This window comes from Ictalurus furcatus, chromosome 27 (assembly GCF_023375685.1).
Source record: "Ictalurus furcatus strain D&B chromosome 27, Billie_1.0, whole genome shotgun sequence".
NCBI lineage: Eukaryota > Metazoa > Chordata > Actinopteri > Siluriformes > Ictaluridae > Ictalurus > Ictalurus furcatus.
Window position 1 is genome coordinate 6,552,180 of NC_071281.1, and position 25,246 is coordinate 6,577,425.

At 39.7% G+C, this 25,246-nt stretch overlaps 1 protein-coding gene across 2 annotated transcripts in view; it reads right to left on the minus strand.

The window, feature by feature from the left end:
* cep89 (centrosomal protein 89) overlaps positions 1-25,246 on the minus strand; it is a 111,254-nt gene that overhangs the window by 13,680 nt on the left and 72,328 nt on the right. For both annotated transcript variants that reach the window (XM_053616554.1, XM_053616553.1), the window contains one exon: positions 14,450-14,619. In XM_053616554.1, coding sequence (XP_053472529.1) covers positions 14,450-14,619 — 170 coding nt within the window. The remainder of the gene's footprint in view (positions 1-14,449; positions 14,620-25,246) is intronic.

A 25,246-nucleotide genomic window follows, 5' to 3' on the forward strand; every position in this document is an offset into this window, starting at 1 on the left:
TAACTGGGTATCATCAGCATAGCAGTGAAAGGAAATATCATATTTCTGAAAAATAGAACTCAGGGGAAGCAGATAAAGGGAAAACAACAAAGGATGGAGCCCTGAGGAACACCACACGATAACGGGGCTGATGAAGAAGACAAATTCCCTATGTTTACTGCGAAAGTCCTATCTCTCAGATAAAACCACTGCAAAGCCAGGACCTTGATACCAACCACAGATTCTGAGTGATTTAAAAGAATACTATAATCAATAGTATCAAAGGCAGCACTAAGATCCAATAAGACCAACACAGCACAAGTGCCAGAGTCGAGTGACATTAAAATATCATTAGTAACCTTTAACAGGGCAGATTCAGTGCTGTGTAAAGATCTAAAACCTGACTGGAACTTGTCTAAAATATCTGAAAAATACAAATGAGAATTGGGCGGCTGTGGCTCAGGTGGTAGAAAAACATAGGTGCTAGAGCAGGTTGTCCACTAACTGTAGGGTTGGCGGTTCGATTCCCGGCCCAAATGACTCCACATGCCAAAGTGTCCTTTGAACCCCATGTTGCTCCCGATGGCAAACTAACGCCTTGCATGGCAGCTCTGCTACCGTGTGTGTGTGAATGGGTGAATGAGACACAGTGTAAAACGCTTTGTAGAACCGCTCAGGTTAAAAAAGCGCTATACAAGTGCAGACCATTTACCATTTAATTTAACTGTGCATAAACAACTTTTTTCAGCAACTTCGAGATAACAGGCAATTCGGAAATAGGCATATAGTTGTTGTGTAAAGTTTTTTTTTAAGCAAAGGCTGCACAATTGCATGTTTAAGGCTGGCTGGTACAACTCCGGTAGTTAAAGAGCTATTAATAATGGTTGCCACAACTGGACTGACAGTTTCAAAAACCTCTTTCAAAAGACGTGCAGGACAAACATCCATCATACAGCTTTAACACTTAATCTGTGAGATTAAATCAGAAAGCTGGGCTGAGGAGACTGATCGACTGTTAGTTAAATACCTGAGCCGTGGTGAATCCTCAAAATAGAGAATCAAATCTTGAAGGCACAGTAGAAGAATAGATCACTTCAATTTTGTTGACTAAAAAAATTAAGAAATTCATCACAGGACTCAGGAGAGGGGTCAGGACCAACAACCTGAGAAGGATTTAGCACAATAATCAATAGTATTAAAGGGTCATGAAACACTAAAGTACATTCTCTGAGATTTTATGTGTTTGTGTCACACATCATAAAAGACAATGTTAGCATCTGTTAATTTTAATTGTAGGAGAAAACTGGTTAATTTAGATATTTTCCCCCCCTATTTTCGTCTTCCGGGTTTAAAATCTATGTACTTTAGCAGAGGTTCTCAACCTTTTGCAACTAAAGCCCCCCCAAGCCTTCCCTATCATGTGGCACCCCCCTATATTGGAGGAGACCAGGTATAATGATTATCCACTCTATATAAAATCTATCTATCTATCTATCTATCTATCTATCTATCTATCTCTATATATCTCTATATATCTATCTATCTATATATATATATATATATATATATATATATATATATATACATACACACACACACACACACACACACATATCCTTATTGTGAGTGTTCTGAAGGAACGTAGATCTATGTACGGAACCTTTTTTTGCACATAATTACAAATTTATTTTCAAATATGTGCATTTATAGTGTGTACATAAACATACAGTATCTCACAAAAGTGAGTATACCCCTCACATTTTTGTAAATATTTGATTATATCTTTTCATGTGACAACACTGAAGAAATGACACTTTGCTACAATGTAAAGTAGTGAGTGTACAGCTTGTGTAACAGTGTAAATTTGCTGTCCCCTCAAAATAACTCAACACACAGCCATTAATGTCTAAACCGCTGGCAACAAAAGTGAGTACACCCCTAAGTGAAAATGTCCAAATTGAGCCCAATTAGCCATTTTCCCTCCCCGGGGTCATGTGACTTGTCTCAGGTGTGAATGGGGAGCAGGTGTGTTAAATTTGATGTCATCACTCTCACACTCCCTCATACTGGTCACTGGAAGTTCAACATGGCACCTCATGGCAAAGAACTCTCTGAGGATCTGAAAAAAAGAATTGTTGCTCTACATAAAGATGGCCTAGGCTATAAGAAGATTGCCAAGACCCTAACATTGAGCTGCAGCACGGTGGCCAAGACCATACAGCGGTTTAACAGGACAGGTTCCACTCAGAACAGGCCTCGCCATGGTCGACCAAAGAAGTTGAGTGCACGTGCTCAGCGTCATATCCGGAGGTTATCTTTGGGACATAGACGTATGAGTGCTGCCAGCATTGCTGCAGAGGTTGAAGGGGTGGGGGGTCAGCCTGTCAGTGCTCAGACCATATGCCGCACACTGCATCAAATTGGTCTGCATGGCTGTCGTCACAGAAGGAAGCCTCTTCTAAAGATGATGCACAAGAAAGCCCGCAAACAGTTTGCTGAAGACAAGTAGACTAAGGACATGGATTACTGGAACCATGTCCTGTGGTCTGATGAGACCAAGATAAACTTATTTGGTTCAGATGGTGTTAAGCGTGTGTGGCAGCAACCAGGTGAGGAGTACAAAGACAAGTGTGTCTTGCCTACAGTCAAGCATGGTGGTGGGAGTGTCATGGTCTGGGGCTGCATGAGTGCTGCCGGCACTGGGGAGCTACAGTTCATTGAGGGAACCATGAATGCCAACATGTACTGTGACATACTGAAGCAGAGCATGATCCCAGCATGTATTCCAGCATGATAACGACCCCAAACACACCTCCAAGACGACCACTGCCTTGCTAAAGAAGCTGAGAGTGAAGGTGATGGACTGGTCAAGCATGTCTCCAGACCTAAACCCTATTGAGCATCTGTGGGGCATCCTCAAACGGAAGGTGGAGGAGCACAAGGTCTCTAACATCCACCAGCTCCGTGATGTCGTCATGGAGGAGTGGAAGAGGACTGCAGTGGCAACCTGTGAAGCTCTGGTGAACTCCATGCCCAAGAGGGTTAAGGCAGTGCTGGAAAATAATGGTGGCCACACAAAATATTGACACTTTGGGCCCAATTTGGACATTTTCACTTAGTGGTGTACTCACTTTTGTTGCCAGCGGTTTAGACATTAATGGCTGTGTGTTGAGTTATTTTGAGGGGACAGCAAATTTACACTGTTACACAAGCTATACACTCACTACTTTACATTGTAGCAAAGTGTCTTTTCTTCAGTGTTGTCACATGAAAAGATATCATCAAATATTTACAAAAATGTGAGGGGTGTACTCACTTTTGTGAGATACTATATATTTATACATAATAATAATAATAACAATAACAACAATCGTATGTACATATACATGTATACAATTATACAAAATTACGATTGATCTATTATGTAAAAGGGCATCAGTTATAATATTATTATTCATTAATAAAGGGAAAAATACAGATGGTAGTCAATGTATTATATTGGACTTGTGAGGGAAATGATTAATTTCTTACTTTGTAATAGCTCTGTTCATGTTCATCAGTGAATAATGGCGTTTGCGGACATGTCATGGAGATTAGTACAGAACGCTCTTTCCTCTTACATTGACACAATCATGTTATTGTCGTCAGGAATGTCTGCATATCTGCCAAGACCTTGAAACCACCAAACTGGCTCAAACCTCCTAGAACTCCCTTTTCGAGACTCGCAGATGTCCAGCTCTCCTTATCTTAAAACTTAAATATGGCATGTGAGAGAGGAGTGCTTCAGAGCGCACTCATCTTCTATCCTGTATTCATCTCTCTCTGTAATAAAACTTCTACACCTGAGAGGATGAGTCTACTGGTGTTTGTCTAAATTTCTACCACAGACTTTAACTTTGCCAGCTATAAAAAAATATCATACAATTTCTCACACTTTACCCCTGATTTTTAGTGCGAGTTGGCATGGGCCACTGATAGGTGACAATTGATCGCCCCCCTCTTCCTCCCCTGATTTGCCCTGCCACGCCCACGCCCCTCCCTTTTCTCACAGCCATCCATGCCCATTTAAGTTGCATTTTTCAAAAAAGATTGTGAGGTAGAATTGAGCTGAAAGAGGGGGGTTTCATGAACCTTTAAACAATACTTTAAGCCTATATACACTCACATCTATTAATTTGGAGATATAATTTGATTTTGCCTCGTTCACTGACCTCTGATAATTTATTAATCACACTATATAAAATTATAAAACCCACTACCAAGACAACAAAGGGCTTCATCGGGGAAAAAAGTGGAATGTTTTAGACTGGCCAAGTCAATCACCAGTCCATAACCCAACTGAGTGTGCATTTCACCATCTGAAGAGGAGACTGAAGGGAGAAACCCCCAAAATGTTCTAAACTGTTTCACACATCTAGATGTAAATATGAAAGCTAAAATTAAATGAAAGCTGAAATTCATATTTCAATCTCAAACCCAAATGTCTTCAAACAAAAGAATTGTGCATGTGTACATGTGTATATATATGCATATATAGATACACAGATGCTTTTCGGGTCACCACAGTTGTAAAGAGTGGTTATTTGAGTTCTCGTAGCATGGTTTAATGCATTGCACTGCTGCCATGTTTGGCTAACCGGATAACTGCATGAATGTGTAAGTGCATATATGTTCCTAAAGTGGATGGTAGGTGTATGTGTTAAAAGTTACAGTACAGTAAAAGATAGAGGCTTTTATGTGAAAGGGGTAAAGAAGCTACGTTTTCAGTTGATTTGCTGGTTACAGGATAATTTCACATAAATCCTACAAACAACCACTTGTTCTTGAGATATCATACTAATGAGAATCTCGGATGCATGGACGGATATAATGGCGCATAAAAATGTGCAAATGTGTATCAACAGGATATTCTGATAGATTTTAACAATACATTTTTTTTTATAAAAGATATTTGAATAATTAACAATATTGGTAACTGTTACGGAATGAGACTGAGTGGAAGCAAGCGCAGATCAAAGTCTTTATTTTCAAACGGAAGTCAATAAACATGAAACACGGTCTAGACTGGAAGAGATAAAATAGGTGTAACCATGAAACTAGATTCGAGACATGAAACAAGAACAGGACACGAAAACACGACCGCTTAGCATACTTAAACGTATTCACCTATACATTCAGTTATTCAGTTAATACGGCGCGAAGTGCACTGCAACACGAGGGCTTTAAATAACAAACATAATCATGCTTGAACACAGACAGCTGGGACCAATAATGACACACCCTTGAACATCAACCAATACCTGAACAGGAAGAGAACAAAACCAAAACAAAGGCACGTGTCCACAGGAAACAGTCCTCATTACGTAATCTCGTGCACGCGCGCGCTCTCCAGCTGTCCGTGCACGTCGACGCCGCAGCACCATCTGCCAGCGAGATCGTGACAGTAACACTTTACATTAAAGTCACATACATGTCCAAAAATTAAAGCATGGATCATCTACAATATAAGGGAAGAATATGAGAACAAAAAATAAAACAACTATAAGCTGATAATGTTTCCACCATAAGGAAACTAGTAAAGAAAGGACAAAATGAAGCATCTAAATAACTAAAGCACACGCATGTCCTCTCATAAATGTGCCAGTGTATCTACTGAACATTCCACCAGTCTGTGGTATAAGCATTGCTTGGACATCTAGGATCACAGAGAGCAAGACTGATCAGCTGTGCTAGGAGTATATAATTAAATTCTTAATTGTGTGTGCGTGTGTGTACGTGTGTGTGTGTCGTGTATGACTGTTGTGTTTCTGATTATACCCTTCTCTGACAGATTGTCGTATTCACAAGAGAGATTCACAATAATTACATACTGGGCACAAATTAAAGGTTGTGTCTCATTGCGTTGTGGCAGAGATCATCACCCTTTTGTGCCCAGTCACTTGGACAAACCATTGGCTCTGGAATTTCTAATTATATGCAGCTACAGCTACACTCTTATCATCTACACAGGTAGCAGTAAAAGTGCAAAGTCACACACTGCAAAGTTATGATGTTAGACACAGGTTCAGTGAACCACCGCACAAAGTAAAAACATAAAGATCGGTGACAAATTGAAGGAATGACATGAAGTCTTAGTAAGCCTTTGGACCACTTCAGTGTGTCTTGGCATAAATTCTACAAGTACAGTACTGGAGAGAGTGGTTTTTAATGTTGCTCCAGAATCTCCAGTGGTATCCAGCTGGGTTGAGAAATAGTAACCATTAAGCCCATAGCATATATATATATATATATATATATATATATATATATATATATATATATATATATATATATATATATATATTTATAAGCCCATAGCATATTTATATATATATGCTCATCAATTTTAATCCTACTGTATATCCTACTGAATATCATCACGGTTGCGGTTACCTACAGCCGAACAATACTCTTGTGTTATTGCTTAATTAATTAAATCATGAACCTTTTCTTCACAGTATCAGTTTCTGGATTTGCTATGCTGATCTGACAGTGATACACATACACAAAACATATACAATGACTCCACATGTAAAAACTTGAAGACTGAGTACATGGTGAGGCATCTATTTAATGCATTATTAAACAATCTGTTTACCCATTGATTGAATATAAATTTGATTTGGATTGGCCTCAAGGGGTATAGTCTATTCTGATTTAGTATGTATATGTGAAGGTTTTATATTTTGATGTTTCTAGAACCTTCACAGATATGTGTATGTAAATGTAACTATAAAGATTATTTTTTCTTTTTTGTAAAAGAAAAGTGTTGGAAATTCCAGTAAAATGAGAAAATATGTACTCCACTCACACCTTTGCTCCTATTTCACCTAACGCTCTTACCCACACAATTTTTAGCTATTTATTTATCCCTCATAGGATCAGATTGCAGGGTCAGCCATTATGCCCAACAGTGGGAGTCTGGCAGTGAAGGAGTTAAATGAACAGATTTCAGCTTTCGGAATTTTTAACACTGACGTGACAAGGCCCCAAAGTTTTGATTAGTTTGGTCAGCGTCATTATCAAATTGTTGTTATGCTTACTATTTCCTGGGTGTTGTTAAAGCTCATACAGAAATGTGTCTGCAGGATACAGTAGCATTATTAATGCTTGTTACTTGTGTACCATCATCCCTAATTACAGGGATATATTGTATGACTTCTGAAACATCCAGTGATTCTTTGATTTTCTCTTCAATGAAGATGTTACATATTATATGTAAGTAGTAGATTTTGTAAAGTAAACCAAGCGAAATAAATTTCTCCATCTGTTATCCTGTATGCAGTTCTAATTAACTGCATTAAAAAGACCAAATGGAGCCATAATCTTTCATTATTGTGTAGGTTATACTTTTCAGTCACTCATTTATTTCACATGTAATGTGTTCACTCACTTTATACTACCTAGAATATAATTAATTTATTGTAGGCCAGAGCTTGATTTCCATGCTTTCTCACTACAAGCAAATATATTATTCAATTTGTCTACATTGGACCATCCAATTATTAAAAACATATGTTACCACTGTATACAATTGAATCAATTATATAATGAAATAAGCTTAGTGTGAGATAAGTTGCTTTCCACACATCAGGTTTAAAATTAATGAATGCAGCAGTGTTTATAAACACTTCAATAAGCTTTTAAGGTTTAATTTCTTTTCAGCGCTCCACTGCCTTGCAGTTAAATACATGCAGAAGGAAAGAAGAAAAAAAACATCAGTTTGTTACAAGGCAGCTAAAGATGTTCAGCCTTTACGTTTTGTTGAGCTTATAAAGTCTTGATCAGCTCCTGGGAATGAACAGACTTGCCCATTTTGTCTTTCGAGTATTGAGTTGTGAAAATGACCAAACTACACATCTGTATATAGCTTCTAGCGGCAATTAAATATTATGTTATGTTATATTATCTGTGGGTGACGCATCTCCCCAGTGATGTCACACAGATGGTGTGACAACATGAAAAAAGGCCTTTGCAGCTGCTCTTTAAAGTGGATGGTCATAAATAAACAGGGGTTTAAAAGAACACTCAAAGGTTTGCCATTTAAAATGTTTTTCATATATATCTGTTAAATACTGATGCAGTAATGCTATGGGTCATCCAGGCAGTATTTGGCAAACTTGAGATGACACTTCTTTTGAGACTGTTTGTTTCCACTGTTGTAACGCTAATTACTCGCCAGTAAGTAAAATAGATGAATAAGATGCAATCAATAAGATGGAAACTTGACAGACTCATTTTAAAAAGTCATCCCATACACCAACTCCAACCCCAAAACCCCCCTGCATGCAAGCGCTCTCTTTACTCTCTACTATATATTTCCAATGATGTGTGAAATCACAATACATTAAAAATGAATAAAGACTGATGGAAAACAAACAATAAACCATGAAGAACAGAAATGACTTTCATTTGAACCCAGCTCTTTAATGCCAAACATGGAACTATCAAACTATATGATATTTTTTTCTAATTATTTTAATTTATCAAAAGCACAGTTTCAAATGGCTGCTTCGTCTGAGGAGCAATATATATATATATATATATATATATATATATATATATATATATACACACACACATATACAGTATCTCACAAAAGTGAGTACACCCCTCACATTTGACCCCTCACATAAATATTTGATTAGAACTTTTCATGTGACAACACTGAAGAAATGACACTTTGCTACAATGTAAAGTAGTGAGTGTACAGCTTGTGTAACAGTGTAAATTTGCTGTCCCCTCAAAATAACACAACACACAGCCATTAATGTCTAAACCACTGGCAACAAAAATGAGTACACCCCTAAGTGAAAATGTACAAATTGGGCCCAAAGTGTCAATATTTTGTGTGGCCACCATTATTTTCCAGCACTGCTTTAAGCCTCTTGAGCATGGAGTTCACCAGAGCTTCACAGGTTGCCACTGCAGTCCTCTTCCACTCCTCCATGAAGACATCACGGAGCTGGTGGATGTTCGAGATCTTATTCTCCTCCACCTTCCGTCTGAGGATGCCCCACAGATGCGCAATAGGGTTTAGGTCTGGAGACATGCTTGGACAGTCCATCACCTTCACCCTCAGCTTCTTTAGCAAGGCAGTGGTCGTCTTGGAGGTGTGTTTGGGGTCGTTATCATGCTGGAATACTGCCCTGCGGCCCAGTCTCCGAAGGGAGGGGATCATGCTCTGCTTCAGTATGTCACAGTACATGTTGGCATTCATGGTTCCCTCAATGAACTGTAGCTCCCCAGTGCTGGCAGCACTCATGCAGCCCCAGACCATGACACTCCCACCACCATGCTTGACTGTAGGCAAGACACACTTGTCTTTGTACTCCTCACCTGGTTGCTGCCACACACGCTTGACACCATCTGAACCAAATAAGTTTATCTTGGTCTCATCAGACCACAGGACATGGTTCCAGTAATCCATGTCCTTAGTCTGCTTGTCTTCTGTTTGCAGGCTTTCTTGTGCATCATCTTTAGAAGAGGCTTCCTTCTGGGACGACAGCCATGCAGACCAATTTGATGCAGTGTGTGGCATATGGTCTGAGCACTGACAGGCTGACCCCCACCCCTTCAACCTCTGCAGCAATGCTGGCAGCAATCATACGTCTATGTCCCAAAGATAACCTCTGGATATGACGCTGAGCACGTGCACTCAACTTCTTTGGTCGACCATGGCGAGGCCTGTTCTGAGTGGAACCTGTCCTGTTAAACCGCTGTATGGTCTTGGCCACCGTGCTGCAGCTCAGTGTCAGAGTCTTGGCAATCTTCTTAGGCCACCGTGCTGCAGCTCAGTGTCAGGGTCTTGGCAATCTTCTTATAGCCTAGGCCATCTTTAAGTAGAGCAACAATTCTTTTTTTCAGATCCACAGAGAGTTCTTTGCCATGACTTGCCATGTTGAACTTCCAGTGACCAGTATGAGGGAGTGTGAGAGCGATGACACCAAATTTAACACACCTGCTCCCCATTCACACCTGAGACCTTGTAACACTAACAAGTCACATGACACCAGGGAGGGAAAATGGCTAATTGGGACAATTTGGACATTTTCACTTAGGGTGTACTCACATTTAGACACGGTTTAGACATTAATGGCTATGTGTTGAGTTATTTTGAGGGGACAGCAAATTTACACTGTTACACAAGCTGTACACTCACTACTTTACATTGTAGCAAAGTGTCATTTCTTCAGTGTTGTCACATGAAAAGATATAATCAAATATTTACAAAAATGTGAGGGATGTACTCACTTTTGTGATATACTGTATATACCTAATCTATAATCTGGTTTTGATGGATAGATAGATAGACAGATAGATCGCTTGTTTTTTTTTTTTTTTTTTTGCTTTTGTGTTTTTGTACTTATTAATTACTTTTCATAACTTTTATGATTTTAAAAAATAACTTTCATGACTTTTATAAATCTATATAACGGACAGGTATGGAACATGAATGATCAAAAATGTTTCTGAACAGTATAACTGCTTTGAACAAGAGAACTAGGCTGTACTGACGTGTACTATTTTACATGTTGCATTACATTCGTCTTGCGTTCTCAAAACATTCACGTATGAATGATGTAAATTGGGATGAAAGGCGCGTCTCGTTATCCATGACATTGTTACATCTCAGGCTCTCAGCCACTCACTGACAGGGCAGACGCAGAGAGAGGTGTGAGTGCAGCAGGAAAGCAAGACCTCGCGCTTGCAGGACAGTACTAGCACCATTTGGAAATTTGCTAAGATTTGTCTAAAAAGTCGCTAGATTTGTCGCTAGGCGCTTTTCTTTCTTTTTTTTTTTGCAAAATAAAGTCGTTAAGTTGGCAACACTGGTCTGCACTGACAGCAGGATAAAAGGCAGGCTAAGTTCCACCTCTCCCCAGCAAAAAGAAAATACAGAGGGAGAGGGAATGCGGGGTTTTTCGTTTATGCACATTCTATTTGAAAAGCAATAAAATACAGAGTACCCAAATGATGCCCTGTCTGTGTTTTTTTTTCTTGAAAACAATTTGCGAGCCCCTTCAGATCTCTCCCTGGTTTAGAACCACTTGGTTAAAACATCCCCAAAACACTGTTTCCTGATACAGTAAAAATACATTTAAAAATACACAGATCAGCCATAACATTAAAAGCGTCTGCCTAATATTGTGTAGGCCCTCTTGTGAAGCCAAAACAGCTCTGACCCATAGAGGCATGGACTCCTCAAGACCTCTGAAGATGTGCTGTGGTATCTGACACCAAGATCTTAGCAGCAGATCCTTTAAGTTCTGTAAGTTGCGAGGTGAGACCTCTGGATCGCCTTGTTTGTCCAGTCCATGCCATAGATGCTTGATCAGATTGAGATCTGGGGAATTTGGAGGCTGAGTCAACACCTGGAACTCTTTGTCATGTTCCTCAAACCGTTCCTGAACAATTTTTGCAGCGTGGCAGGGTGCATTATCCTGCTGAAAGAGGCCACTGCCATTAGTAAATACTGTTGCCATGAAGGGGTTTACTTGGTATGCATCAATGTTTAGTTAGGTGGTAGGTAACATCCACATGAATGCCAGGAGCCAAGGTTTCCCAACAGAGCACTGGCCAGAGCATCACACTGTCTCTGCCGGCTTGCCTTCTTCCCATAGTGCATCCTAGCACCATCTCCTCTCCAGGTAAATGGCAAACAGACACACGGCCATCCACATAATGTAAAAGAAAACGTGATTCATCAGACCAGGCCACCTTCTTCCATTGCTCCATAGTCCACTTCTGATGCTCACGTGCCCATTGTGGGTGCTTTCTGCTGTGAATAGGGGTCAGAATGGGCAATCTGCAGTTACGGAGCCCCATATGCAGCAAGCTGTGATGTACTGAGTGTACTGACACCTTTCTATCATAGCCAGCAATAACCTTTTTCAGCAATTTGTGCTACAGTAGCTTTTCTGTGGGACCGTACCAGACGGGCTAGTCTTCGCTCCCAACATACATCAATTAACCTTGGGTGCCAAAGACCCTGTTACTGGTTCACCTGCTATCCTTCCTTGGACAACTTTTGGTAGGTACTAACCACTACATACCGGGAACACCCCACAAGACCTGCTGTTTTGGAGATGCTCTGACCCAGTCATCTAGCCATCACAATTTGGCCCATGTCAAAGTCGCTCAGATCCTTACACTTGCCCATTTTTCCTGCTTCCAACACATTAACTTTGAGAACTGAATGTTTCCTTGCTGTTGAATATATCCCACCCCTTGACAGGTGTCATTGTAATGAGATAATCAACGTTATTCACCTCATCACATATCATCAACTCTCCCATTCAAAGATAAGTACAGTAGAGTACCTTCAAATACAAATATGATTATGTTCCCATTCTTTTTCCTTCAAATTCTGGGTGTTTGTTGGCATGACAAATAATGATACAAGAACACCAACACAATTGTGTTGCCAAAAACTGGTTTAGATAGTATAAGAAAATTTGTGAAGAAAATATAGGAAGTGTAACATAAACTCCAAAACTATTAATACTGTATATTACAAGTCTCTCTAAACCACCCCCACCCCCCCACACACACCTTGTGAGGACCTTCCATGACATAATTACTAACACAGCTGATTAATGCTACACCTAAACCCAACCATGACCTTCGTAACAATTTTGACCCATAGTTTTATTTGATTGTTTTGTAATATATATAAGCCTTTCTGTGGAAAAAAGAAGCAGTTTTTCTCTTAACACTTTCGAGATCTCCAACAAGATATAAAACGTGAACTCTCACAATCCAGCCCTGCTTCCAGGATGATTGATTTTGCACATGCCACACATTGCCACTGCTTTTTACCTTTTAACGCACAAAAAAGGTTCAATTTTAGACTAGTGACCTTTATTGTCTGCCTGTCTGGTATGCACTGGTGTGTTCATTATTTACCCCCGTGACCCAGAATACAGTGTTTCAAGACTATTTACAGTACTATGGCACATTTAGGACCATATTTACTAAGAGAGACACTAACCACAGCCATTTTAGTGAACATTTAAACTTGTCAATTAAGCAGGGGTTCTAATAAGAATGTTGATGAACACAGGCACATCTTGCCTAATTAACATGTGACTAGCGAGATATTACTCTATTTTATGCATGCATCGTGTCAGAAAACTGGTGGATAGTCCACTGTGTTTATTAATTGGGCTTTTGAGTTGCATAAAAACTGAAATTTTACTGCGTGTGGAATCTGTTCGGTTGCTTTTGTAGACCTGTGTCTACTTGTGCCTGTGTCTCTCATAAGCTCTCACTCTGAAATTTGGACACATTTGCTGGTATGTTTAATATATATATATGCAACCCTCTGATGTATTATCATTGACTAATTTCACCATCACTTATGTGGTGGCTCTAGAGACTGGGAACAGCTTGGAGTCCAAAGGTGCCAACATTGCTAGCAATAAAATACTAGCAGGGAGAGAACGAAAATTTACCTCAAAAACCCTCGTGTATGTCAGTGGACAAAACAGCAAGTTTTTTTTTCAAGGAAACAATGAAGTAGAAGTCCCATGTTACTACTACTATTTTTTTTTTTTTTTTTTTGCAGAGCAAAGAAACCACAATTCCGCCCACTTGGTTTCTGCTGGCTCACACACTCAAGGTTCATGAATTCAGTGGCCAAAGTAACCGCTACTGGGCAAATGCACGTCTTTCACGTCCCACGTCCCTTCCCCTTAAGTGAACTGGAAGGTGAATTTTATTTGTTTCATTTGGTCTGACTACTAATTTAGCTGAAAAGCAGATAATTGTACATTTCAGGTGTCTCCTATATCATTATAGCAAAAAAAAAGAGTTAATCTTACGACTAAAACATACATTCCAGCAGCTCTGGGGATCTGTACTGCATATTTAGATGTGTGTGATATAGCAAAGGATTGTGATTCTCTGAAAAATCAATATTGTAGAGAAAAGTAATTCAACCAAATAAAACTGAGAGCAACAACAACAAGAACAACAACAATAAAACAACAGCAGAAATAATAGAAAATGTGGTTGTTGTTTAAAAAAAAACAAAAAAAAAACAAAAAACAAACAAATAAAAAGGACAGGAGTGCTGAGATGCCAACAGAAAATAATTAAAATGGGTGGGGGGTAAACAAGTAGGAGAGGGAGAGAGACAGACAGACAAACAGACAGACAGACAGACAGACAAATCCTACTGAGAAATTCAGGGACTGCCTGCAGGTGTGCCACTTTACCCTTCTTCTTACCCCCTCATCTCTCTTTCTCTTTCTCTCCACCCCTCTCCACATCCCTCTTTCTCAGCTGATCTGTTATTTGCTCTACGATGACTGCTGCTCCTCTGCGTCCCCTCTCTCATCTCATCCTTGCGGCATCGCACCATTCAGAGAAAGAGAGAGAAAGAGAGAGAGAGAGAGAGAGAGAGAGAGAGAGAGCGCACGGTCACCTCTTTTGCTGCAGAGCTCCACTGAGTTGTTCTTGTCGGTCGCGGAGCTGAGCCTGCAGGTGTTGGATCTCCCGCTGGAAACTTGCCGCTTTGCCTGCAAAGTCCTTCTCCTGTTCATGCAAACGCTGGCCCAGCGCACACACGCTGGCTGACGCCTGCTGCTTGAACACCTGACACACACACACAGACACAGGCAAGTAGTGAGCAGCTGTGGATAGAAAGGCGCGCAAATGAGGCGATGGGAGAGAATGCAACAGTGATGTGAACATCAGTGGATGTGGATTTTTTTTCAAACACTCATCAAGGCGAACACACACACGGCCTCCAGTGGAGACACACACCAGGACTAAGACCAGGACTAAGGTAACATTAAAAAATCTTTTTAAACGCTCAGTGTGTGTGTGTGTGTGTGTGTGTGTGTGTGTGTGTGTGTGTGTGTGTGTCAGGTAGGCTGGATGATACAAGTTTGTCAGCAAGATAAATCATATGGCAGAGTTTAAACCTTTGCTTGATTGAAAGGAAAGGAGACAGGAGAGGAGAGGAGAAGAGAGGAGAGAGGAGAGGAGAGGGGATAGGGAAAACATGGATAAGAAGACAAAAAATGGATATTAGAAGACAAAAGAAGGACAGGAAAGAGAAGATAGGAGAGGAAATAGGAGGATTGGAAAGGGGAGAGGTGGGAAGAAGAAAGGAAAAGTGAAGAGAAAAGATTTTTTTTTTCTGGAAGACAGAGGAAAGGAGGAAAGAAAAAGAGAAACAACCAGGAGAAGAAAGATGGGAAAGGAGATGTAATATGTGAACAGAACAGAGTGAGATAAATATGAATGAGTGAGAGAGAAGAAGATGCAGAGAGAAGAAGAGAGAGGAGGAAAGAAACAGCAAGTGGAAGAAGAAGAGGAGAGGGAAAAGGAAGAGAGGACAGGGCAAAATGTGAAAGGAAAGGAAAGAAAGTGTGAGAGTTTGAGAGAGAGGAAGGAGGGGAGAGAAGAAATGGAATGGAGTTAAGCAGATAAGAGGAGAAAACTGGAAAGAGAAGTAGAGGAGGAAAAGGCAGGAGAAGAAACAAAAAGGGGGAAAGAGAACAGCAGAGAAGAGATTGAGAGAAGTGAGGAAAAGAAGAAGAAGCAAGATATTAATTCATTTGGACAAACTGAAACAGATCGAGAAGGACCTGCAGAGACACACATACATAGACAATATTGCTGTTCTCTCTTCACACACACACACACACACACACACACACACACACACACACACACACACACACACCTGCTGCTTCTATGTAATTCTGTGACACCAGAAACATGATCATATACTCCATTTATCAGACAGACAGACAGACAGGCAAGCCCATATACACACTCACAGAGCTCATAAATACATTTACAGACCCATTGAGCTTTGGTTTACAACATAGCATCCTGCATGTGTTGATTGACCCTCTAAATAATGATTATGAGAATATACAGCATATGGCTATAAGTATGTGGAGACCTGACCAACACACCAATATGTGGGTCTTTCCCAAAATGTTGCCACAAATTATGAAGCACACAATTGTCTAGACTTTATTTCTTTGCTGTAGCATTAAGATTTCTCTTTATTGGAACTAAGAGGTGCAAATATTTTCCAGCATGACAATGCACCTGTGCATAAAGCAAGGTCCATAAAGACATGGTTTGCCAAAGTTGAGGTGAAAGAAACTTGAGTGACCTGCACAGAGGACTTTGTCATGGCCTCAACCACACTGAACACCTTTGGGATGAATTGGAATGTAGACTGAACCCCAGGCCTTCTTGATGAACATCATTGCCTGACCTCGCCAATACCCACAGCCACATCCCAAATTTTAGTGGAAAGCCTTCCCAGAAGAGTGGAGGCTGTTATGGCAGCAAAAGGGAACAAACTCCATATTAATGATCATGGTTCTGGAATAGGATGTTCAACACGAACATATGGGTGTGATGATCAGGTGCCCACATACTCACTGGCCATGTTAATAGGAACACCTGTACACCCGCTCATTCATGCAATTACCCAATCAGCCAATCATGTGGCAACAGTGCAAGTCACGCAGATACAGTGAGCAGAAAATAATCTCAGAGAGCACAACACGTTGAACCTTTCAGCAGAAGACCACATCGGCTTTCTCTAGAACTGTAATCTGAGGTTAACTGATTAATTATTAATTAGTAACATAAGTGGAGGCCTCATTCAGTGAGTATTAGTGAACTAGCGGTGCAGGATTTAGACACTTTTGGCTTTTTCCAGTCTTCAACTGTCCAGGTTTGCTGAGCCTGTGCCCACTATAGCCCCAGATTCCTGCTCTTGGCTGACAGGAGTGGAACCTAATGTGGTCTTCTGCTTTTGTATGACATTTTGTTGTGTATTCTGAGATGCTTTTCTGCTCACCACGGTTGTAAAGAGTGGTTATTTGAATCACCACTGATTTCCTGTCAGAACAAACCAATATGACTATTCTCCTCTGACCTCTCACATCAACAAGGCATGTCTGCCCACAGAACTGGCATACACAGAATGTTTGTTTTGTTTTGTTTTTGCAAAATTCTGTGTAAACTCTAGAGACCTAGACCTAGAAATCTGCAGTTGAAACACTTAAATCAGTCCATTTGGCACCAACATCCATGCCACAGTCAAAGTCACCGAGATCACATTTTTTCAGCATTCCACTGTTTGACGTGAACATTAAGTGAAGCTCTTGACCTGTATCTGTATGATTTAAAGCAAATTGCACTGCTGTCACATGATAGGGTGATTATCATGGGGGGGGGGGTCTCCTCAACCACCACTAGTGTGTAGCATCCACCTGGATGATGTGACGGCAGCCATAGTGTACCAGAACACACACCAGTACACACCAGCTATTAGTGGAGAAGTGAGGAGAGTGATGTAGCCAATTCAGGGATGGAGATTATTATGGGGCCATGATAGAGAAGGGCCAATGGGGGAATTTCGCCAGGACACCAGTGGGTTATACCCCTAATCGATAAGTGTTCTGGGATTTTTAATGACCACAGAGAGTCAGGACCTCGGTTTAACGTCTCATCTGAAACACGGTGCTGTTTTTACAGTATAGTGTCCCCATCACTATACTGAGGCATTAGAACCCACACAGACCACAGGGTGAGTGCCCCCTGCTGGCCTCACTAATATCACTACCAGCAGCAACCTTAGTTTTCCCCTAGAGGTCTCTCATCCAGGTACTGGCCAGATACAGGCCAGGCTCAACCCTGCTTAGCTTCAGTGGGAAACCAGGCAAGAACTGCAGGGAGATATGGCTCTGGCAAGGAGGTGAAAAGGATAGATATTTAAAATATCTAAAATGATAAGATGATTGAACAGTCGCTGTTAAAACATTACATTCATTCAACAGGATTCCAAAGTTCTGAGAGTGTAAACGAACTCTTTCTACTTAAGCTTCCTCACTTCATTGGTCCCAAAAAAACAACCAGCAGTAAAGAACAGCGATGTCATTAATGCTATGTCTATTGCTGGTGATGTTTCTCACCACTGGAGAGGAGAAATCCTTTATTGTGATAGTATAATGCTCAGCCAGTCTCTTCATGCTTTCACTGATGAACAGCTGATTGCATCTCTTGCAAGAGAGACAATAAACAACTCCTGTGGTGATTCATGAGGACTGATGAGTGATAAAACCTCATCCTTTAGGGCCTGGGATATTAGTGGCTGTGTTAATAAATTTGCATGTGAAACATTTAGAATGACTGCGTGCAGGATTGCCACAGATTCTGTCAGGCACATAATTTAATTCACTCATGACAAGCATGCCTGTTTGTCCATTCTGCAAAAGATGAGTGGCGTCGTGGTCTCAGGGTCATCCTGAAGATTTCTATTCACAGCTTTGTGTTTGGCCATATCACACCAACCAATCATGGAGCACTTTTTCTATAACAGCACCCCCACATGTTATTCATGACTTAATACACATTTCGTACCTGATAAGTAATACCATGTCAGTGTGTGATCGAGCCTCCACAGCTGGCACATTCTACTCAATGAACAAGATATAATTAGTCCTTAAATTACTAAGAATTATAAGTCATTTATCATAACCGAAATCGGTAGCTAGGGACTATAAATAAAATAAGTGCATATTTATGTGAAATATACCTATGGCAATACGAGCGTTAAACGCATAGGTAATCAGCTATTGTGATGCCATCTTATGCTCTGGCATTTGTTGTATGATCCTGATGTTTTCTTTTTGTTTCCTTCTCCCCTCTATGCCTGTGATTGTTTATGATGGTTTATATGTATGGTGTTGTTGTGTTTATGTTTTCTACGAACCCACAGTGGAAACAAATTTCCTATTTTAGGACAAAAACCAAAAATGATCTATTTATACTTTTTTATGATTGATAGTTATGTTTGCAAGCTTTTTTGTATAGTGCTGTGAAAACCGATTTCTTCTGTTTTGGTGTATATCGCATACTAAATTGTTTCAGAAATTAAAACAAGTTCTAAGATAAAACAAAGGCAACCTGAGCAAACCCAAAACACAGTTTTTAAATTATAATGTTATTTATTGAAGTAAAAAATGTTATCCAATACCAACTGGGTCTGTGTGAAAATCTATTTGCCCCATAGTTACTAATTCCCCAAATCTGTGAAACTGCATTCATAATGGGGTTCAGCTGGACTAGATGCAACCAGGCCTGATTACTGCAAACCCTGTTCAATCAAATCAACACTTAAATAGAACTTTTTCAACAGCTCGAACTTGGCTAAAAGGTCTTACTGAGTAATACACTGATGCATAGCTTACAACATTCGGCTATACACTCCTCTGTAATACTCATTTTAATGTGTTGTTTTTGGCGGCGCGATTTAAGATAAAATGGCATTTTTACCCTTTCACTTTCAGCACTACAGTAGACAGGAGAGTGTAAAAGGGTGTTATAAAGTAGGGGATCTATTTTTAATGGACTATATTTACATAGTCCATTAGCAGGGCTCGACTGTGATATTTTCCATAGTAGCAAGTGCTCTGATTAAAAAAATAATTAATTAATTAAAACCACAGAATATATGGTAACAGAAAGACAGAAAGACAGAAATACAGAGGCACAGTTAAAATTAAAAGAGGTAAAAACTTTGCAGCCTTAGATGTTGCAGGAAGTTACCCTCTCACCGTGTCCATGAGAGGGTACCAGGGACTGGTCAGACATTTCCATACAAAGTTTACTGTTGCCTAACAGTTTAGCTATGTAACATTTATAAGACAAATATATAGTTGGTTAAAAGGTCTTACCCAGTAACACTCTATGCCAACATTGACAGAAATTTCAGAAATTATGAGAAGGAGGTGATTGAAATGCATCAGTCTGTGACTCCACTATCAGAAAGACACTGGGATCCATTGAAGAGTGGTGAGGCGAAAACCACTGCTAACCCAGAAGAGCATTAAGGTTTGTCTGAACACAGATCCTCAAACCTTTTGGGAGAATGTTCTGTGGGTTGAAAGTGGAACTGTTTGGAAGAAAGGGGTCTCGTTACATCTGGCATAAACCGAACACAGAATTCCACGAAAAGATCATCATACCTACAGTGAAGCATGGTGGTGGCAGTGTGATGGCGTGAGGATGCTTTGCTGCTTCAGGACATGGGAAACTCACAATTGAGGGAAACATGAATTCTGCTCTCTAATAGAAAATCCTAAAGGAGAATGTCCAGTCTTCGGTCCATAAGTTGAAACTCAAGCACAACTGGATTACAATTACAGGAAGACAATGATCCAAAGCATAGGAGTAAATCCTTTTCCTAGAAGTAAGTGAATGTTTGCAGTTATTGCTGCTAAAGGCGGCACAACCAGATTTTAAGTTTAAGGGGCAATTAGTCTTTTACATCGGTGATAGGTGTTGGACAGCTTTTTTTGCTTCAATAAAAAAAAAAACTAAATAAAAACTGTATTATGTGTTTACTCAGGTTGCCTTTGTTTAATGTAATATTTCATTTGAAGATCTAAAAGAGATATACACAAAAACCGAAGAAATCAGGAAATACTTTTTCACACCATGTATAATATCTGAAGAGTGAAATCACAGATCTCTTTGGACATAATTCATTAAATAAAACAAAACACAAGCACAAAATTGTGTTTGATAAGGTGCTGCAAGGAAACTGACAGATTAGATAAGTGGAAATGAGTCATCGTAAAATTCAGCTGAGCAAGCATGAACAGCGATTAATTACTATACTCCTGTATACAGTACATACATATTGTTTGTGGTAAACAGCATTGCCACTAATAAGCATACAAGGCCACATCTGAATGACATCAACTGCAAGCAAACCACAAAAAACCTTCAAGATGGCTCGACATGCCCTGCTTACACGACACTCAAGTTTTTAAGGATGGCCTTCTCAGGTAGATTTACAGCAGTGGCATATTCTTTAAAAAAAATGAAATTCAAACATTGACTTCATTGTACTCTAAGGGATATTCAGTGAAGCTCCACTGGCATCCATCCACTGGCTGGTACTTTTCAATAACCTTGTTGCGGAGTTGTTCAGAGCATTTCTTTGTCTTCATGGTGTAGTTTTTGCCAGTAAACTGTCCCATTAGCAGTCGGAACTTCCAGATGCAGGGGTATTTATACAACCACCACTTCAAACTCCTTGACCAGTCTATATAGGATTTCGCTGAGGTTTTTTGTGACTGTTGTGGCCAAAAATGCTTTATTTTGCTGCGGCTTTTTTCAAAATTTGTGAGGCAATTTTGCCATGCGAGTTTTTTGTGCATGCACGTGAATCGAACTGGGCTTTGGCTGAATGCGTGTTGATGTTAAATGACGTGTCTTGGCACCAAATCTGTGGAAAATCTGTGGCTAATTTAGAAAAATTGTAAGCTTGTTCAAATATTGTGGAGTTGCGTTAAATTCTATTGCAAAATCACTAAATCCTGGAGGGACTGCTTGACGGCACAAAAATGTAAATTTTAATATGTACCAATATCACCTACATGAATAGGCATAGGGTGTTCTGAAATATGGCTGCTGCTCCTCGATTGTATTTATAGTTCCACACAGATACACTTAAAAATTTCACAAAACCAATTTATGCGAATTTCACAAAACCATCACAATATGTGGTATCACCCAGAAGAGGACGGGTTCCCTTTCGAGTCCGTTTCCTCTCTCATGTCGCCTCAGTGAGTTTTTCCTCGTCACTGTCACCTCTGGCCTGCTCATTAGAGATCTAAATCAACATAGAGAGCTGCTCTGTGAGAAATGCCTATTGTCAAAAGTATTATACAAATAAAACTGAACTACATATTTAAACCTGATGTACAATATGAGGAAGAAGAGAAGTGAACGGTGTTTCAGGAGTTTAACAAGAAAATAGCTCACCTAATTATAGAATTCAAGAGATAACATTATCTTACTCGGGTAAGACTCTTTCGAAACCTAGTTTCCATTGGAAACATTCATTTCACAGTTATTCTGTCCTGTTTCCACTGCTGTGTTGAGAGAAATGTGCTGGGCTCTGAGTATAATGAGTTGGGAAGGATAGCTGAAATTGAACTCTACTCAGTAGTTATGGAGAGTTTTGTCAACAAATGAAGAGATTTATTTGCCACTCTGCAGGGCATTTCCCATTGCTCTTTTCACTTGCCACTTTGAGTTAGTATAAGCCCACTAGCTAGTGGTGGGTAATCACAAACCTGTCTGATACTTCATTCAAGTTGTATTAGTTTACACTGAATGTAGACTGCAGCCTTTGGCCAGTACAAATGTACGTCTTGTGTGACTTAGACAAAGACTGTGATTTTGAACATTGTGTACGAACAGGAATGATCTAAGTACAGATTTGATATTTTCCTCAGAGTCCAGCCAATTTTCTAAATATAATAATAGTACTCCAGCTGTGCGCTCATTTACATTTATTCATTTAGCAGATGCTTTTATCCAAAGCGACTTACAAATGAGGACTTACAAATTTGTATACAATTATTTATTATTTCTAGATACCATGCCTACACACTGCATATACTGTACATCCTATAACATTTGGCCACATGTTCCAGATATTTTAAAACAAAAATACAGAGCCTCTACAAACTATCTTGTATTTGATAGTTACAAGAATTTTCACAGACAGTGGAGATCTTTCACAAATACTAATATGGCATTTAAGAGGCTGCAGCTATGCAAGAATGCTATTATTGTGTTAGGCAGGTGCAGTAGGGGCATTATAATTAAGATACCGAAGTGAGTCCAATTTTAATCCTGTAATGACAGGAAATTCCTTATATTAAGACAAGACAGAAAAAATGGATGAAAAGGAAAACGAGAGCAGGGTGTATAAATAAACTGGAATTGTCCTCTTTGTCTTCCTTGAAAACATTTCGCTGTTTGACAATCATGGGGGAAAAAAACACAAATGCAAATTGAATTGTTTAGAATTTGGAACATGCATAAACATATATACGTGAATTAGCAGTGTTCGACCAAATTCTACAACCCCTGGCAATAATGATGAAATCACCACACTTAGAGGATGCTCACCTGGATTGTTTACTTCAAAGCAAATAAACAAATCACAGATATCACACAAAACATTTTTTTTTTTGTTTAATAGCAGAAAATTCTGGCTTCTTGAAACATACCTCGAACAAATTCAATTAAATTGTTTTAATCAATGGCCTATTTTTCACCAGATCAAGTAGAGGAAAAATTTATGGAATCATCACAAAAAAAAAAAAAATCTACAATTAGTACTTTGTTGCTCCTCCTCAGGCTTTTATGATGGCTTGAATTCTATGAGGCGTGGATTTCACCAATGAAAAACAATATTCTCCATCAAGCTGGTTCCAACTTTCTTGAATAGCAGTTGACAGATCAGCTTTGCAGGATGGCGCCTTGTCATGGACCAATTTATTTCATTTCCATCATAAATTTAAATCTTATTGAGATCCGGAGTGTTTGCTGGCCCTGTCACGGAGTTGATCTGCCTTTCCTGAAGAAAAGCTTTAACACTCTTTGTTCTGTGGCGAGATGCATTACCCTGAAAAATGACTTCATCATCACCAAACCTATTTGGTGGTCTTGCCTGGTGTTTTACCTGACATGAAACCCCATATCATAAATGAGTGCGGAAATTTGATTGTTTTCTTCAGCCAGTCATATTTATGTTTCATTAGAACGGCGCAGACAAAACTTCCAGCATTATCTCTCTGACCAGTGCAGATCCATGATTCATCACTGAATATCCCTTTCATCAAATCATCCGCACTCCATGATTGCTTCTCTTTAGCCCACTGTAACCATGATTTCCTCTGTTTAGGTGTTAGTGCTGGTTTTCATTTGGCTTTTCTATACGTAAATCCCATTTCATTCAGCTTATCTCTGTCACTAACATTGATTCCTGTTTCTGTCCATTTGTTTTTCATTTGTTTTGTTGTGCATTTTCTGTTTTCAAGGCATTTTATATTTTTCTATCCTGATGCTTTGACGTCTTCCTTGGTCGAACCGTATGTTTTCCTTTTATAACCTTCCCATTTTGTTTATACTTGCACCAAATTTTGGACACAGCTGACTGGGAACAACCAACATCTCTTGCCACACTCCATGTCGGATTTCCTCCTTGAAGGAGTTTTATAATCCTTTCCATTGTTTCAGTTGACAACTGTAATTTTATTTAATTTGTTTGAAATATGTTTCATGAAACCAGAATGTTCAGAATTGTTCAAATTTGTTTTGTGTCATGTCTGTGATTAGTTTATTTGCTGCGAATTAAAAAAGCCGGGTGAACATCCTCTACGTGTGGTGATTCCATCATTTTTGCCTGGGGTTATAGGTAGCCTAACTAACTACACAAACAAATTTGAAATCTTATAAAACTACAAATCCACTACAAACATAAAAGCTATAATAATTAAAAATACATACAAACATGCTCGCGCATAATGCCTCTAAATTTATTAATATAGTCTTAATATAGAGTTCCGTCAGTATATTCGCTGGACAAACAGGCAGAAAAGGTTGCCAAACTCAACACAGTCAGTCATCCAAAGCAATCCGTTCTGACAGCAGCTGCCATGCAGGGAAAAATCACTGCTGTCACACAAAAAAGAAAGAAAAAAGCAGCCTTCATTTGTAATCATTTTATTTATTATTCAAAATAACTGGAAGGTGATTTTCCCCTTTATGCCATGGTGACCTATTGACATTTCTGGGAAATAAATCAGCTTGATGTTGGATGAGTGTTGAGTGAGAGAGGAGTTAAGATGAGCTGCAAATAATGGAGAGATGTTTGTGAGAAGCTGACATTTTCAGCACCGGCTGCAGTGTCCTTTATAAAACATGACCTAAGTCTCCTGAGTAAAGCTTGCTGCACCTCCCTCCCCCTCTCTCATTCTCTATCTCAACCCCCTCTCACTCCCTCCATCCCTCTCTCTCAACCCCCTCCCTCTCTCTCTCTCTCTCTAACACACACACACACACACACACACACACACACACACACACACACACACATAACTCTGTTACACCATCTTTCATTTACACTTATGACAAGCGCTTCGAACAGAGGAAAGGAGAGAAGAGAATGCCGACTTGGTTCTAGTACACAAACACAAATAGTTCAGCTGCAGGAGGTCAAGCATGAGGAGTGATTATCCTCATCTATCGCATTTCTCCCACAAAGCCTGCGGAACTGAGCAATACTTCCACAATCCCAGCACAAATTCACAACTCGGTTAATGTTGGCACATGGTATTGCCTATATAAATCAAGAAAATACACTGTAATACAC